Here is an 18,680-nt window from a genome sequence, read left to right as displayed (position 1 = left end):
CGCCATAATTTCTCTCAACTCGTGATTGTAAATTTTATACGCCTCCTCCTGCATGGAGGGCAATAATTTTTCTTTTATTTCCAAAATCTCCTTATTTAATTTCAGTACTTTTTTTCTCTTCTTGTCTATTAAAAAATTTAGGAGGCTCATGCCGGCCCCGTTGAAAAATTGTGACCACTCTAATAGGTCCGGGTCTCCTTGGTCTGGATAGACATTCCATCTCAGACTCCTTGGGACCATTTTTTCTTCCACGTATTTTTCTAAAAAGGCAATATCCCATGAGGCATGTAATTCCGCCACCATCACATTTTTTAACCTCATAAATACACCTCTTAGATCGGAAACTTCCGATGGTTTTTTATCAAAAACCTCTTCTATTGCAAGTTTGCGCTTGCTATGATACTCAAAGATATCCATCTTATACTATCTGCTGCAACTCAATAAGATATTAAAGAATGTTGTAAGGGGGGATGGGTGCGCTGATAGTGTGTTGAAGCTGCTCCCGGTATTCAGTGCTTTTGAATATAGATAAATGTATATGTGGTGTGGGGTGCGCTAAACAACAAATAAATAATGAATATATAACATATATCTATGTGTGAACCAAATCAACAAAAGTAAATATATATAACATATATCAATCTGTGAAGCCAATTAATAATGCAAATCAATTGGTGCATAAACATAAAAGTTCATAAGTGTCCATAAATATTTTGCAGGTGAGTAGAATTGTATTCTATCCGAATAATACGTGTATCCACCACCGAGTGAAATTCATCCTTACCAAACGGAAATAAATAAGGTGCAACTATATTTTCTTGTGCTGAAAAAATATCCAATCTCCTTGTGAACAAACACCACGTGTAAATCACCAAGAATTAGCCTCTTACCAGATGGTAATAGGTATGCACTTGTTCAGTGAAACCACCGCCTTGCTTCCTCTTTAAAATCCTGAAGTGGGATGTAGAACCGCTCTACCTTTCTTTCTCCACTAGATGGCAACGAGTACCAGCAAGAAACACAGCCTCATCCTTCTTTACAAGCTCACAAAACCACCGTGTATTAAAGGAAAAAAAAGGGCTAATAGTGTATTACCCTTGAGATTTATTCAAAAAACAGTTGATAATGCACTTACAATTAGATGTCTTGTATTCAGCATAAACATAGGCATACGAATTCCTGCAAAGGCTTGCGGCCGGCTGCAGCACGGACCGCAAGTTGTGTGTGACGTGTGCGCCTCCTAATCTGACCGGTTTCTTCCCATAGGACTTCTACTGAGACAGGAGTACTGGCGCATCGTCACTTCCGCTTTATTTATACAGGTGGAAGCAGATTGTCTAACTTCCGGTGTCTGCAGAGCAGGTAGTATAAAACATTGATCCATAGCACATCCTGGTGACACAGGAAGTAAACACTTCACTTCCTGTCTGCACAGGAAGCAAACACTTTACTTCCTGTCTGCAGAGCTTCTTTCCCTGCAGGAGTTGCAGAGTGTGTAAAGAAGCTCAAACTATCAGGACTAATAAATTTCATTCAACTGTGACAGGTAAAGAGTACCCCATTAGAAATTTTATTTCCTGCCATACGAAAGGGGTTGTATACCTTTTACAGTGTGAGTGCAATTACCAGTATGTTGGAAGAACCATACGTACTGCCGCCATACGTATTGGAGAACATCTGACCAACATACACAAAGCTTTTCCTGGGCATAGTGTATCCCAACACTTCGCCCAATGTCACAGAAAAAATCCCAAGAGGTTAAAAATCATAGTTATTGAGAAATATACACCACACTGGAGGGGGAGCAATCTGAGGAGGTCTATATCCAGGAGGGAAACCTTCTGGATATATGAGCTCGGCTGCTCCAGACCCCGGGGACTCAACATAGAGTGGGACATAAACGCACACATTAATAACTGTTGATCCCCACATATATTTTGGCAGGTTTTATATTTTAGTTATCTTTTAACATTTATTTTAAATTTGTATTGGAGCATATGGTTTAATATAGTTCAATACATTTTATTATACACATATTTCCGGTGTCACCCCTTTCCCACTACGCTCCTAAAGCAGTGTGTTGTAGGACAGGAAGGAAAGTGTTTACTTCCGGTGTCACCAGGATGTGCCATAGATCGATGTTTTTATACATTTGTTTTTAACAAATAATAAAGTATGTTTTTATACATTCCTTTTAACACAAGGAAAGTTACCCATATTTAAGTAATTTGCCTTAAATTGCTATCAGCCAGAAGTTCCAAAGCATACCTGCTCTGCAGACACTTGCTCTGCAGACAGGAAGTAAAGTGTTTGCTTCCTGTGCAGACAGGAAGTGAAGTGTTTACTTCCTGTGTCACCAGGATGTGCTATGGATCAATGTTTTATACTACCTGCTCTGCAGACACCGGAAGTTAGACAATCTGCTTCCACCTGTATAAATAAAGCGGAAGTGACGATGCGCCAGTACTCCTGTCTCAGTAGAAGTCCTATGGGAAGAAACCGGTCAGATTAGGAGGCGCACACGTCACACACAACTTGCGGTCCGTGCTGCAGCCGGCCGCAAGCCTTTGCAGGAATTCGTATGCCTATGTTTATGCTGAATACAAGACATCTAATTGTAAGTGCATTATCAACTGTTTTTTGAATAAATCTCAAGGGTAATACACTATTAGCCCTTTTTTTTCCTTTAATACACGGTGGTTTTGTGAGCTTGTAAAGAAGGATGAGGCTGTGTTTCTTGCTGGTACTCGTTGCCATCTAGTGGAGAAAGAAAGGTAGAGCGGTTCTACATCCCACTTCAGGATTTTAAAGAGGAAGCAAGGCGGTGGTTTCACTGAACAAGTGCATACCTATTACCATCTGGTAAGAGGCTAATTCTTGGTGATTTACACGTGGTGTTTGTTCACAAGGAGATTGGATATTTTTTCAGCACAAGAAAATATAGTTGCACCTTATTTATTTCCGTTTGGTAAGGATGAATTTCACTCGGTGGTGGATACACGTATTATTCGGATAGAATACAATTCTACTCACCTGCAAAATATTTATGGACACTTATGAACTTTTATGTTTATGCACCAATTGATTTGCATTATTAATTGGCTTCACAGATTGATATATGTTATATATATTTACTTTTGTTGATTTGGTTCACACATAGATATATGTTATATATTCATTATTTATTTGTTGTTTAGCGCACCCCACACCACATATACATTTATCTATATTCAAAAGCACTGAATACCGGGAGCAGCTTCAACACACTATCAGCGCACCCATCCCCCCTTACAACATTCTTTAATATCTTATTGAGTTGCAGCAGATAGTATAAGATGGATATCTTTGAGTATCATAGCAAGCGCAAACTTGCAATAGAAGAGGTTTTTGATAAAAAACCATCGGAAGTTTCCGATCTAAGAGGTGTATTTATGAGGTTAAAAAATGTGATGGTGGCGGAATTACATGCCTCATGGGATATTGCCTTTTTAGAAAAATACGTGGAAGAAAAAATGGTCCCAAGGAGTCTGAGATGGAATGTCCATCCAGACCAAGGAGACCCGGACCTATTAGAGTGGTCACAATTTTTCAACGGGGCCGGCATGAGCCTCCTAAATTTTTTAATAGACAAGAAGAGAAAAAAAGTACTGAAATTAAATAAGGAGATTTTGGAAATAAAAGAAAAATTATTGCCCTCCATGCAGGAGGAGGCGTATAAAATTTACAATCACGAGTTGAGAGAAATTATGGCGATGGAGGAAGAAGAACAAAAGATCAAGAAGAGGAAAAAGTTCTTTAGAGATCTTGAGGACTATAAAACCTCTAGAGTATTTAAATGGCAAAATGCTCTAGAAGGAGGAGAGATCCTTAATGGTGAACTGGCCCCTATGGAGGAAGGAGCCAGTGAAGCAGAAGCTATAGCCTCTACTTCTAGAGAACCTAGTAGGCCAGTTAAAAGAAGTGAGAATTCTCAAGAAAAGCCGAAAGAGAATATAAAGCTCAAGCCTTTGAAAGAAAATGTATCTAATAACCAGAAAAAAAGTAAAAATAAAGGGAAAGGTGATAATGAAAAAGGACGTCCTAAAGTACAAGATTATAGGAGGGAATACGAATATCGTCATCCCTCATCTGATAGGACGCGGAGACGTTCAAGATCAAGGGATCAAAGAAATCGTCATCCTTCATTTGAAAGGACTTGGAGACGTTCCAGATCAAGATCTCCAAGAAGAGTGCAAGTAGATTACATGGGAAACTACTTGGACACTCCACATACACCTAGACCTTATCCTACTGGTTCTCATAACAGGTATGAGCCTCTTAGACATGAGAGATACGAGGAGAGAAACGATCGGAGAGAAACACCTCCACAGAAGACTCCAATCAGTGCCAAAAAGAAAAATTTTTTAGGCCAGGGTCCCAAAAAAGGGAACCGAAAAAAGTGAAAAGGGGCTGTAGAGGGGGATCCAATCGGAAGCTCAATGTAGAAACCAATGGAATTTTTAATCTCAGTGGGATCACATTGACGAACTCCGAAAAGCATACCCTCAATAAAGGGCTCAAGTACGCTCCAAAAAAACAATTGAATAAATTCGAAACCTTTATTGACATCCACAAGTATGTGAGAAAATTGAATGTCAAGCGGCACTTTTTGTCCAATGCTTATGAAAGAAACCATGTTTCTTATACATCCACCACTTCCATTCCAACAGGTCTTAGGAATGCTTCCTTATTTAACCCCCAAGGAGTACAGAGTCACCATGTGACCATTTTTAAGGACCTAGTTTTAAAGGAATTGGAAGAGAAGGAATTTAAATCACAACCGCAGAGAGATCTGAAAAAAGGTGTGAAATCCCTTTGCGAGAATAAAAACCTCGTGATAAGACCGGCGGATAAAGGTGGGGGTATCGTTCTTCTCAATAAGGAACAATACACTGAAGAAATGGAGAGGTTGTTATCTGATAATGGCACTTATGAAGTTTTGAAAAAAGACCCCACCTTCAAATATAAGAAACAGTTGGAGAAAATAGTGACTAAAGGTTACGAGGAAGGTATTATAAACAAAAAAGAGAAGGAATTCTTGGTACCTTTGGCTCCCAGGATTCCGACCATATATTATCTTCCCAAAGTACATAAAAGCCTCACTAGACCACCTGGGAGGCCCATAGTGAGCGGAATCGATTCCCTTACCTCCAGGATTGGAAGGTATGTGGACCACTTTCTGCAACCCCTGGTCCAAGAAACCCCTTCATATCTTAAAGATACGGCTCAATGTATCCAGGAAGTGACACAATTAGAGGTGGAGGGAGACGTACTGCTGGTCACGGCAGACGTGACGTCTTTATATACTGTGATACCCCACCAGATAGGATATGAAGCGGTATGCACTTTCTTGGACACTGATTATGAAATACCGATGGACCAGAAGAAGTTCATCCTGGATCTACTCATTTTCGGCATGGAGCACAACTATTTCTATTATGGTGAAAAGTTCTACCTACAGAAAATGGGCGTAGCTATGGGGGCCAAGTTTGCCCCCAGCTTAGCCAATTTATTTATGGCACTGTGGGAAGATAGAAACATATATTCCAACAGACCCAGGCAACTGGTTATGTGGAGAAGGTACATAGATGACACACTGTTAATATGGCAGGGAGAAGAAGATTCACTGAGAAGGTTCATGAGAGATCTGAATTGTAATAATTGGGGGATCAGGTTTTCTTATGAATTTAGCAAGACCTCAGTGAACTTCTTGGACCTAGTCATATCCAGGGTAGGTTCCAGTTTTTCCACCCATACCTATTATAAGCCGACTGATAGGAACGGCTTTATAGCCCTGGACAGCTGTCACCATCCAGCCTGGCTCAGATCTGTACCCAAATCACAATTCAGAAGAGTCAGAAGGAATTGTACCGACAGCCAAATATTCCGGAAACAAGCTATGGTCCTGAAAGAAAAATTTCTGGAAAAAGGCTACAAACCAGAAGTGCTAGAGAAAGAAATTCAGACCCTGGAGTTAGTTGAGCAAAGAAGTTTGATACAACCTAAGAAAGTTCAGAACCCAGGAAAAACCAGTTCCAAGTTTGAATTTGCTTTCATTACGAGATTCTCACAAAACTACAAGTGGCTAAATCATGTATTCCGGAAACACTGGGGAGTCCTACAGAAAGATAAAATTTTAGGACCCATGCTACCAGAAGTTCCACCTATCATTTACAGGAAGGCACAGAACTTACGAGATCTGGTAGCCCCCAATCCCATTGATCCTCCTACCATCCCAAAATTTTTTCCTGATATGAAGGGCTTCTTTCCCTGCAGGAGTTGCAGAGTGTGTAAAGAAGCTCAAACTATCAGGACTAATAAATTTCATTCAACTGTGACAGGTAAAGAGTACCCCATTAGAAATTTTATTTCCTGCCATACGAAAGGGGTTGTATACCTTTTACAGTGTGAGTGCAATTACCAGTATGTTGGAAGAACCATACGTACTGCCGCCATACGTATTGGAGAACATCTGACCAACATACACAAAGCTTTTCCTGGGCATAGTGTATCCCAACACTTCGCCCAATGTCACAGAAAAAATCCCAAGAGGTTAAAAATCATAGTTATTGAGAAATATACACCACACTGGAGGGGGAGCAATCTGAGGAGGTCTATATCCAGGAGGGAAACCTTCTGGATATATGAGCTCGGCTGCTCCAGACCCCGGGGACTCAACATAGAGTGGGACATAAACGCACACATTAATAACTGTTGATCCCCACATATATTTTGGCAGGTTTTATATTTTAGTTATCTTTTAACATTTATTTTAAATTTGTATTGGAGCATATGGTTTAATATAGTTCAATACATTTTATTATACACATATTTCCGGTGTCACCCCTTTCCCACTACGCTCCTAAAGCAGTGTGTTGTAGGACAGGAAGGAAAGTGTTTACTTCCGGTGTCACCAGGATGTGCCATAGATCGATGTTTTTATACATTTGTTTTTAACAAATAATAAAGTATGTTTTTATACATTCCTTTTAACACAAGGAAAGTTACCCATATTTAAGTAATTTGCCTTAAATTGCTATCAGCCAGAAGTTCCAAAGCATACCTGCTCTGCAGACACTTGCTCTGCAGACAGGAAGTAAAGTGTTTGCTTCCTGTGCAGACAGGAAGTGAAGTGTTTACTTCCTGTGTCACCAGGATGTGCTATGGATCAATGTTTTATACTACCTGCTCTGCAGACACCGGAAGTTAGACAATCTGCTTCCACCTGTATAAATAAAGCGGAAGTGACGATGCGCCAGTACTCCTGTCTCAGTAGAAGTCCTATGGGAAGAAACCGGTCAGATTAGGAGGCGCACACGTCACACACAACTTGCGGTCCGTGCTGCAGCCGGCCGCAAGCCTTTGCAGGAATTCGTATGCCTATGTTTATGCTGAATACAAGACATCTAATTGTAAGTGCATTATCAACTGTTTTTTGAATAAATCTCAAGGGTAATACACTATTAGCCCTTTTTTTTCCTTTAATACACGGTGGTTTTGTGAGCTTGTAAAGAAGGATGAGGCTGTGTTTCTTGCTGGTACTCGTTGCCATCTAGTGGAGAAAGAAAGGTAGAGCGGTTCTACATCCCACTTCAGGATTTTAAAGAGGAAGCAAGGCGGTGGTTTCACTGAACAAGTGCATACCTATTACCATCTGGTAAGAGGCTAATTCTTGGTGATTTACACGTGGTGTTTGTTCACAAGGAGATTGGATATTTTTTCAGCACAAGAAAATATAGTTGCACCTTATTTATTTCCGTTTGGTAAGGATGAATTTCACTCGGTGGTGGATACACGTATTATTCGGATAGAATACAATTCTACTCACCTGCAAAATATTTATGGACACTTATGAACTTTTATGTTTATGCACCAATTGATTTGCATTATTAATTGGCTTCACAGATTGATATATGTTATATATATTTACTTTTGTTGATTTGGTTCACACATAGATATATGTTATATATTCATTATTTATTTGTTGTTTAGCGCACCCCACACCACATATACATTGGATATGATGTAGCCTAGAAAGAGTACCTCGTCTTTATGAAACAAGCATTTCTTCAGTTTCACATAAAGGTTATGTGCGAGCAATCTCGATAGTACAAGTCTTACATGTCTTATGTGTTCAGACAGGGATCGTGAATATATAAGTATATCGTCCAGATATACCACAACACAGACATCTAGTAAGTCTTTAAAAATATAGTTTATAAATCGTTGGAAAACTGCAGGGGCGTTGCATAGCCCGAATGGCATCACAAGATATTCGAACAATCCGTATCTGGTTCTGAATGCAGTCTTCCACTCGTCACCATCACGGATTCGAATGAGATTTTATGCTCCTTTCAGGTCCAATTTTGAAAAATAGGTAGCTCCACGCACCTGCTCAATGAGCTCAGGGATAAGCGGTAGAGGATAGCAATCTTTTATTGTGATAGCATTCAATTTCCTGTAGTCGATGATAGGTCTGAGACATGAGTCCTTATTGTGAACAAAAAAGAGTCCTGCTGCTGTGGAAGAAGTGGAAGGTCTAATAAAACCTTTTTCCAAATTCTCATCCAAATAGGTTTTGAGATGGGAAAGTTCATCCCGTGAAAGAGGATAAACATGACCGAACGGCAATTTGCTATTTGGGAGTAGATCAATGCTACAATCATAGTCTCGATGAGGAGGTAATGCTTGAGCATTTTTCTCAAGAAAAACCTCAGAAAGATCCTGATAACATAGTGGTGCAATCTCATCTGTCACCATAGACAGAATCTTCCCGGAAGACGGGAGGTTACACGTATCCTCGCAATAGCAAGAGAGGAAGGCCAAGGACCGTTCCTTCCAATCTATGGTTGGTTGGTGTGTGTAACCAGGGAAGTCCCAACACAATGGGAAAGTGGGGTGAAGGTATTAAATCGAAGGTAGTAGTCTCCCTATGAGACTCGTTAATAGTGACTAGAAGTGCTTGTGTCTGATCGGTGATTGGACCAGAGGATAATGGAACACCGGTAATAAGACTTACTGAGACAGGTTTAAGTTTAGAAATAATAGGAATTTTATTTGAAGCAGCAAAACATATATCAATATAATTTCCACAAGATCCTGTGTCAATCATGGCCTTAGTAGTAATCCTGTTCTGGTCCCACTGTAATGTCAAACAAACAAAAATGTAAGGGTTAGTGAATGAAGTTGTCAATCCCCCTAGGAGGACATGTGAACACTCACCCTTCTTTTTGTTGACTAGGGGACAGACATTTATCTTGTGATCCGGGGATGCACAGTACAAGCAGAGATTTTCATATCGTCTTTTGGCTTTTTCCATAGTTGATAGCGGTGGGCGTATGGTTCCTACCTCCATAGGAACGGGGTTAACGGCCAGAATCCGAGAGGAAACGGATAATGGCATTCCCATTTTCTCAGCCTTTCTTTCTCGTAGTCTTCTATCTATGGTAATACTGAGTTTTATTAATGCATCCAGGGTTTTTGGTAGATCCGCTCGGGCAAGCTTGTCCTTAACGGCTTCTGATAGGCCAAGCCTAAATTGGGTTTTCAGAGATGCATCATTCCATTCTGAATCAAGGGTCCATCTCTTGAATTCCGCGACAAAGTCTTCTACAGGCCTCCTTCCTTGTTTCAAGGATCTTAATTGAAGATCGGCAGTACTCTGCCTATTGGGGTCATCATATAGGCTAGTGAGTTCTGCTAGGAACAAGGCATAGGAGTTGAGAAGCTGGTCGTTTTTCTCAAAAAGAGAGTCTGCCCAGGCTCGAGGATCGCCTGTTAGGTAAGAAATAATAGTACAAACCTTAATGTGATCAGTAAGGTAGGTACGAGGTTTTAGCAAAAAAAGTAACTCACATGCGTTTTTAAATTCGCGAAATTTTTTGCGATCGCCTGTAAATACCAAAGGGGGATTTATCTTGGGTTCAGGGGACTGAGCAGAGGTAAGTTGTGTCAGTCTAATTACCTGCTGCGACAGAGCCTGATTGTCTTCTTTTAATTCAGCAAGTGCGTGTATTAACGCAGTTACTTGCTGTTTTAATTGTGTCACCTGAGTGGTTATTTCTGCTGAATCCATTTGTAGGTTCGTTCAATCTGTAACGCTCCTGCGTTTCATGTATGGTGTGGATTTTCAGCTGCAGAAATATTCCACTTCAGTAGTCATGTAAGAGAGATGCTGAGATACCATTCCCAACCTCAATGACTCATCATGTGTGGAAGGTCTTAATTCAGCTAGTAAATACACACACTCAACAAGCTGGTTCCTAGAGTGACTTTATGTATGTAGTAACACAGTGATGAAGATTTAAGAGACAGGTTGAGTGGAGGTGGTAGGTGACAGACACTTGAAGGTAAGACAGTAGCAGATGGATGCAGGTAGGTTTAGCAATCATGTATGGTAGCAGATGACAGAGTAGCAGGTGGACATACAAGAGTGATCAACCCAGTGCAGGAATAAGTAGCAGTAGTCTTAAGAGCTAGCAATCTAGATATGCAGATGTGATAAATAGTCTTTACTATGCAGAGCTAGATAGTGTAAGCTTAGTATAAGTTTATAGAGGGTTCCCCTGCGGGGTACTTAGCACTAATAGCAATACAGCCGAAGGTTGGTTCAGGAGGAGCGGATGATCCAGAAGCGGGATGCAGGGATCAGCGCAGCGAGGTTCCGTCAGTGAGGTATGCTTGCAAGCACGAAAGCTTCAAGCCAAGTTAGCATCCAGGTAAGGGTGTTTGAACGAACACATGTGAGTGAGAACCGGCGCTTTAAATAGCCATCTAGTCCGGCGCTGAGTGATGACAGCTTCAGTCTTAAAGGTGTATGCGCACCTTTCCAAAAGAGAATGGTGGGGCGCATACACTTGTGAAAAGAGTAATTTAGGGTACCAAAGGTACCGGAACATTACACTAATACTGGTCACTGGAAGTTCAACATGGCACCTCAGGGCAAAGAACTCTCTGAGGATCTGAAAGAATTGTTGCTCTACATAAAGATGGCCTAGGCTATAAGAAGGTTGCCAAGACCCTGAAACTGAGCTGCAGCACGGTGGCCAAGACCATGCTGCGGTTTAACAGGGCAGGTTCCACTCAGGACAGGCCTCCAGCATTGCTGTAGAGTTTGAAAGGGTGGAGGGTCAGCCTGCCAGTGCTCAGACCATACGCCGAACACAGGAGGAATTTTTTGCTGTCTTTGTGAGTACAATACTTACCGTGTTATTATTCAATAAATGATTTGTCTCGGGATAATGCATTAGGTCAGGACAGCCTCTGTGTGTTTTGTATAGTTGCAGTGTTAGACCTCCCTAAGTCTTTGAGGGCAGCAAGAACGTGGTTACCCGTTTCTAAGGGCAATGAAGATGTAAGCACATCCATCCAGAGGGGCCATTTTCCTAAGTGCAGGAGGCATTGTGTGTGTGACTGTTTCATTACTGGAACCATGTCCTGTGGTCTGATGAGAACAAGATCAACTTATTTGGTTCTGATGGTGTCAAGCGTGTGTCGCGGAAACCAGGTGAGGAGTACAAAGACAAGTGTGTCTTGCCTACAGTCAAGCGGTGGGAGTGTCATGGTCTGGGGCTACATGAGTGCTGCCAACACTGGGGAGCTACAGTTCATTGAGGGAACCATGAATGCCAACATATACTGTGACATAACGAAGCAGAGCATGATCCCCTCTTTTCAGAGACTGGGCTGCAGGGGCAGTATTCCAACAGGATACAACAGAACAACCCAAAACACACCTCCAAGATGACCACTGCCTTGCTAAAGAAGCTGAGGGTAAAGATTATGGACTGGCCAAGCATGTCTCCAGACCTAAACACTATTGAGCTATTAACGTGGAGGAGCGCAAGGTCTCTAACATCCACCAGCTCTGGTGAACTCCATGCCCAAGAGGGAATGCTGGAAAATAATGGTGGCCACACAAAATATAAAAAATTTGGACATTTTCACTTAGAGGTATACTCACTTTTGTTGCCAGTGGTTTAGACATTAATGGCTTTGTGTTGAGTTATTTTGAAGGGACAGCAAATTTACACTGTTATACAAGCTGTACACTCACTACTTTACATTGTAGCAAAGTGTCATTTCTTCAGTGTTGTCACATGAAAAGATATAATAAAATATTTGCAAAAATGGGAAGGATGTACTCACTTTTGTGAGATACTGTACGTAGTAATCTAGTATAAGCCTTGTCAGTAGGAGAAAGAACATAAACTTAGTACACTGTGAACTGTACCCTCCTACTTACATTCATTAAAACATTTCTAGTTTTCTCTGCTTGGACACAAATTGATCGTATTCCCCCTATCCACACTTTTGAGGGGGATGGAGGAATCCTCTCTCTTGTATCACTGTACAGTAAACCCCCGCTCCATCGCGGTTCAGTTTTTGCGGTCCCGGTATATTGCGTTTTTTTTTTGTAATGTTATTTTACTATATAAATCATTAAAAATGAAATATTTTTGTGTTTTCCATAGCTCTTGCTCTGTCTCTCAGTATCTTTTATGTGTTTAAATGAGTTTCTATTGTTTTAAAAGTGTGTTTAAAGACCTTAAAATGCTTTTACACGTACAGTGACAGTAAAAAAACATGCCTACAATGCATTTTAATAGGGTTTTTCTATTTCGCGGATTTTCACTTTTCGCGGCTGGGTCCGGAACGTAACCTCCGCAATGGAGGGGGGTTTACTGTATTTACTGTATTCTAGGACTGGGAACTCTCCCGCCTTCAAACTACACTAATCAGAGCTGCGGCTGACTGGCTAGATTTTCCAACAGCCCCGTTTAATAGTAGTCGGTGCTTAGATCAACAGTTTTCAATTTAGAATGGCCATTGATGGATTGAAATTCGGCCAGTCCCTGCTGAACCGGCAGATTTTCCCTCTATTTATGGCCAGCTTTAGGTGACTTCCATCAGGTATATTCTGTCAATTTAGACAGCATTAACATGTGTTATGTTATTTTACACTGAAAAAAGGTTTGTAAATATTCCCCTATATGTTTAGTTCTATTTCTTTGTAATTTATAGTTACAGTTTTACTGATTTTATGTATTTTAAAAAGTTAATGCACAAAAAAAAAAAATCCTGCTGTGCCCCCCCAATACTGCAAGGATAAATACTCAACTCAAAGCTGAACTAAACCCATTGATTTCCCAGAACAGATCAATTCAAGGCATGCCGTGAATGATAACTGTCACTTTTGCTTTTGCCCTCAACCAAACTGTCAAGCCATCAATCAAATGGCAGGTGTCATAACTGATCGCATGTGCAGCACCACGGCAAGTGCAAATCAAACTGAGACTAAGATGGTAACTTCCTTGGCTGTAAAGTTCAGGTGGGTTTAGTTCCACTTTAAGGCTACATGTACACTAGCAGCTCCTGACAGCTTTTGGCGTTTTTTTTGCCAAAGCTCCTAAACTTAACTCCATAAAAGCCTCTGTGTCTATGTACACATAGGCTTTTAGCAGAGTTTCGGAGCTGACATGTTTAGGTGAGATTCAACCTCCCTCTCCTGAACACAGAAGAAATGTATTCAGGATAGAAGCATTTTGACCGCAGGCACGGGAAAATGCAAATCGCTGCAAAAAGACGGTTTGCATTTTTGATGCATTTTGCATTTTCCCACGGCCGTGGTTAGGCTAGAGTGCATGTAGCCTTAAGTGGAACTAAACTGAACAATTTTAACTGTCTCCCAAAACAGTTAAATTCAAGAAATGCCGTGAATGATAACTGTCACATTTGCTTGTGCTATCAGCTGAACTGTCAAGCAATCAATTGGCTAGTATTATAACTATTCACATGTGCAGCATCATGGCAACTGCAGATCAAACAGAGGCTAAGATGGCAGCTTCCTTGGCTGGAAAGGATTGGAGGATTTAGTTCTACTTTGACAAACATTTAACTTGTACAGTGTGGGGTATTTTTCTCTGTACCTGGAGTAGGACTTTAATCTATGCTTTGCATTTGGTAAATAAATAAACAGTAATATGATTTTAGTGGTTATGTTTCTTTTTGATACAAATAAACATGAGTAGTCATTTTATTTCTAATATTTTAGTATTTATAGTGATGAAGAAGAGATAAAAACGAAGAGCGTGCCAAAGCAGCGTCAAGGTCACGTTTCATTTATATATATATTAAAAATATCATTGTCATTTCTTGTGTTTACTTAATACTATAATGTGATACTCTTCCTGACAGATAAAGCTGCCTCCGACTTCCAGATCCCATGCCAAGCAGCTGCTCAGGAGGTTGCTCGCTCAGCACGGGCACCATTCAGAGAACAGTTTGCATTGTGCAAAGCATTCTTTGGTGGCACGATGGTGACATCATGATCTCCACCTAATCCAATATTGGCAGCATCAGTTAAGCAGATCATTCAGCAAAAAGCTCTGCGGCATAGACTCCCTGCAGCGTAGGATTGTAGAAAGATTGGAGCCAGGCTTCCTCTGAATGGCGGAGGTGGAGATTGTGATGTCTTCTATGCATCTCTCACCCTCTCTGCCTCTCAGAGGAAGCCTTGTATTCATTCATAAAATAAAAAACTGATAATAGCTGAACAGCGCCTAACCCGACTCCATTTTGTTTCGGGAATGAAATGGGAAGTTCCTGTCCTGCTGGCAGAACACAGCACTCTATACTGTATGTAGCTGATACTACATACAGTATATACAGTGCTCCCAGCAGGCGCATGTATTAGTGAAGGAAATAGTTTGAACCAGTTTGCTACTCCAAGCAAGCTGTTTAAGTTAAATCAATCCTAGTTTAGGCTTTATTTAACAAAACCAACAAAAGGCCCAAGTTTTTGTTGATGGTATTACATTTGGTTTCCAGTGGCCTTTTTTGGTGGGGAAGGTTGTAACTCTGTTTCTAACTTAAAACCTGTTGATTCTTTCAAGGAAGTCATACTTTTATAAGAAATGAATGGCAATCAGATGGCCAAACCTTTTTTTTTTGTTTTGTCTTCAGTTTCCTATTTTTCATTTATTCCTATTATATAGTATATGATATTATATAGTATATTAGTATAATTTCTTAAAATGAATGCTCAGATGCTTTTGGATTAATTGAACATTTATCTTTTACAAATGTTCAGTACCCTAAAGTAGATGTAAACTCTTACATATGCCCAGTGAAGTTACTAGTCCCAGGTGATACACAGAGATTAAACAAATCCTCCTACGTAATCTGTACCTGTTAATCTGCAACCCTCTCTCCTCTACATAAGTACTCTGATCAAAGGATTTCTCTTAGCAGCAGAAAGCAGTTGGCAGGGACCTGACATCACACATACTGCAGAGGAAAAGCACAGAGCTCCATGTAATCTGAGACCTGAGTTGAAGGAAGGGACCCACCCCCTGTACACAGGCCCATAGAAAAACATGAGGTTGCGAGTCACCTGCTGTGTACTAGAGAGGGGGATTGGGCTCTCTCCCGACAGGCTGTGGTGTTGGCATAGACGCAGTGATGGCGAACATTGGCACCACAGATGTTTTGGAAATACATTTCCCATGATGCTTATGCACTCTGCAATGTAGTTGAGCATCATGGAAAATGTAGTTCCAAAATATCTGTGGTGCCAAGGTTCGCCATCACTGGTAGAGTATTATCAGTGACTCATGCAGATATACAGTAAGAGGGATCAGAGATAAGAGAAAAATACCACGCGGTGCTTTGGATTAAGTACACACTATAGAAGAAAATGCTTTGTTCATTTTTCATGACACTTTTATGATCACATTGATAGCGATTTATCTTCGGTTTCTTTTGTTACTTTTAATGAGGCTCTAGCAAACATTACATAATGCAGTAAACATGCCCTACTTTTGAAAGTGGGCTTTTTAGTTTGATAGTTTTTCCTTTTTCAACAAATGTTTGCCTACAGGCTATTTCCTTGCATGTTCCTATTTTAAATCTTTCTATTTTTTTCTTCTTTTTTTAGACTGGGTTGTTGTTTTTGAACCAGGTTTTGATGCATTATTTGGACAATGCTTTTGTTTATTGTTCCTTCTAGTTCATCTCACTGTGGTCTGTTTTTAAATTGTTTTGTTCTTTATGTGAGTTTTCGGGGTTGAAAAGGCTGTCCAAACTACTGTATGCTAGAATTCTTAGGCATCTGTATAGATAAGTATAATGGTATGCCAGTGACTAAATTTGATAGTTTCAATGCTAAGATATAATAATATTTACTTAGAAAAATTGTTATTAAAAGAATTACAATCATTATTGGACCTTCTGTCTTTTTCTGCTCGTGTCATGACTGTTGGTAAGATTTTTTGTATTTTTTTTAATATATTTTGTGTCAAAATATAAACTCAGTGTTGTTTTTTTTTTTTTTGCAGGTTCTATTTTCATGGAAACCCCAAAAGTAAAATGGAGTGATGTTGTAGGTCTGGAAGGGGCCAAAGAAGCTGTGATTTTTCCAATTAAATTTCCGTATCTCTTTACAGGTAGTTATTATCCTTATCATTTCCTTTTCTGCTTCAAAATGTACAGCAAGCTGGGAGATTTACAAAGTTAGTTTTATCACAGTACTACTCCTAAGCATGTGAAAAGTATCAAAACCACCCCTCGGAATTACTGTGTTCAGCGGCTATAAAATATTGCTAATATTGAACAGCCAATAATTATGTATAAAGTTTTATTTTCTTAACTTGTTAATTACAATTACATGGTAAAGGTGTGAGTACTCCCTATATTATGTGTACATTATTCAGATAAGATATTCACCTACGTATATCAATACCCTCGACTCTGGGAAATGTGTCAAGAAAAGGACTTTCTCCTACTATCTTTTTAACCTTAAGTAATACTCTGGAAGGAAAAAGTATTGCTCTTCTTGTTTGCTACCTTGTGATAGCAATACATTTAAATGAAAAAAGTGTTGAAACACAAACGTAAGACGCACACATATATGTGTCAGTTACCTTGGTGGAGGCCGAAGTGCTGAGAGGGCTTCCCTTGCAGCTCGGTGCGGATCACCCCTGGAGGTGAAACAGGAGATGACACGTCCCAAGGAGCACTGGATGCGGTTGAACTCCGGATGGACGGATGGTATGGTGTGGACTCACAGGACCGCTTCCAGAGGATCTAGAGATGCTCAATGAAAAGAGACAAAGGTTAATGCCAGGCCGAGGGTCATACACAGTAAATCAGTCCGAGGTAATGGAGGTACAGAGGGGTAAGACAAGAGGGAGTCCGTGGGATCCAAGCCAAGGTCGATACACAGGAGATCCAGCAGAGGTATGGTTAAGGCAAAGAGTGGTCAGGCAAGCTGAGGTCGAACAAGGAGAAGTGCAGACAGGTCAAAGGAGCAAGCCGGGTCAAAAGCAGGAACGCAGGTAAACAGACAGGTCACGGGTACAGGAGCTGATGATAAACCAGCACCGTGGCCAGAGAGTGTCTTATATAGGGCCAGGATGGGCATGATGACGCACACGCTCTGTGCCGGCGCGCCTACGTGCACGTGCCGGCGGGCTCCCGCGCATGCGCACCCGCCTCCAGCATTGCTATTGCGGCTGAGTGGCGCTCTCTTTTCTGACAATATGTAAACAGCAGTTGTGCCACACATGTGAAGGCTTTTAAAGTGATGCCAATCAACATTTTTGGGTACTGTGGTTTTTCACAAGCATACGCAATTTAAGTGATTGTAAAGTCTGGTTTAAAATAAATAAATAAATAAATAAGCATGTTATACTTACCTCCTCAGTGGTTTTTCACAGAACAGCCTGGATCCTCCTCTTCTCGGGTCCCTCATTGCTGCTCCTCCCTCCTGTTGAGTGCCCCCACAGCAAGCATCATGGTATGGGGGCACCCAAGCCGAGCTGCAGCTCCATGTGTCCATTCAGACATGGAGCTGTGGTTCAGCCCTGCGCCCTCTCTTTCCTTATTGGCTAACTGATGTTGATTGGCAGCCATGGGAGCCAATAGCGCCACGGCTGTGCCTCAGCCAATCTGGAGGGAGAGTCCCAGACAGCCGAGGGACTCGTGGACATCACTGGACAGAGATGGAGCTCAGGTAAGTATTAGGGGTGCTGGGGAGGCTGCTTCACACAGAAGGCTTTTTATCCTAATGCATAGAATGCATTAGGATAAAAAACCTTCTGCCTTTACAACTCCTTTAAGGTGTTTGGTATCTATTATTTTGCGCAACCCTATATCATTTTTTTTTTTTTTAATGACTAGTATTTTTAAATGTGTTTAAAATAATTTTAGTGCATTTTCTACTTAAAATTTGCATTTGATGAATACTTTTCTGGATTTAAAATTGGGGAAAGTAGCAATTTCTTCCACTTGGCCCCATACCAGATGTGGCCTGGGGATTTCTCATTGCCTCTTCAATAGGTAACTAAATTCAAATATTTGAGTATATGAGTAATGTAGTGGACTTTGTCAGCCTAAATTTTTCACCTCTCCTGACCACTTCCAAATCCTGGATTTATAACTGGAAGTTACTACCTTTTTCTCTAATAGGTAAGATAAATTTGATTAAGATGAAACTGCTCCTTTGGAACTGTGCTGTGGAAATTGTCCTACCTGGATTCCGCTGTCCCTCTTCAAGCAATTAGACTCACGTATGTTCTCCTTCCAATAGAATAATGGTTCCCCACGACTCAGTTTATCTACAGGTGTACCTCATAAAATTA

The 18,680-nt window shown here is 40.7% G+C and overlaps 1 protein-coding gene across 1 annotated transcript in view; it reads left to right on the top strand.

The window, feature by feature from the left end:
• LOC309556499 (uncharacterized protein) overlaps window positions 1-14,369 on the top strand; it is a gene marked incomplete at its 3' end in the record, with an annotated part of 109,115 nt that extends 94,746 nt beyond the window's left edge. The window contains exons 7-8 of the mRNA XM_082258949.1: window positions 14,093-14,148; window positions 14,236-14,369. Of these exons, the coding sequence (XP_082115075.1) occupies window positions 14,093-14,148; window positions 14,236-14,369 (190 nt within the window). The remainder of the gene's footprint in view (window positions 1-14,092; window positions 14,149-14,235) is intronic.
• Between the last annotated feature and the right edge of the window lie 4,311 nt (window positions 14,370-18,680).

The sequence above is a fragment of the Pelophylax lessonae genome (assembly GCF_965119305.1).
Source record: "Pelophylax lessonae genome assembly, chromosome: 5".
In the NCBI taxonomy this organism is placed as follows: domain Eukaryota; kingdom Metazoa; phylum Chordata; class Amphibia; order Anura; family Ranidae; genus Pelophylax; species Pelophylax lessonae.
Note: the sequence above shows the minus strand (reverse complement) of the source record. Positions and strands in the feature narration are given on the sequence as shown.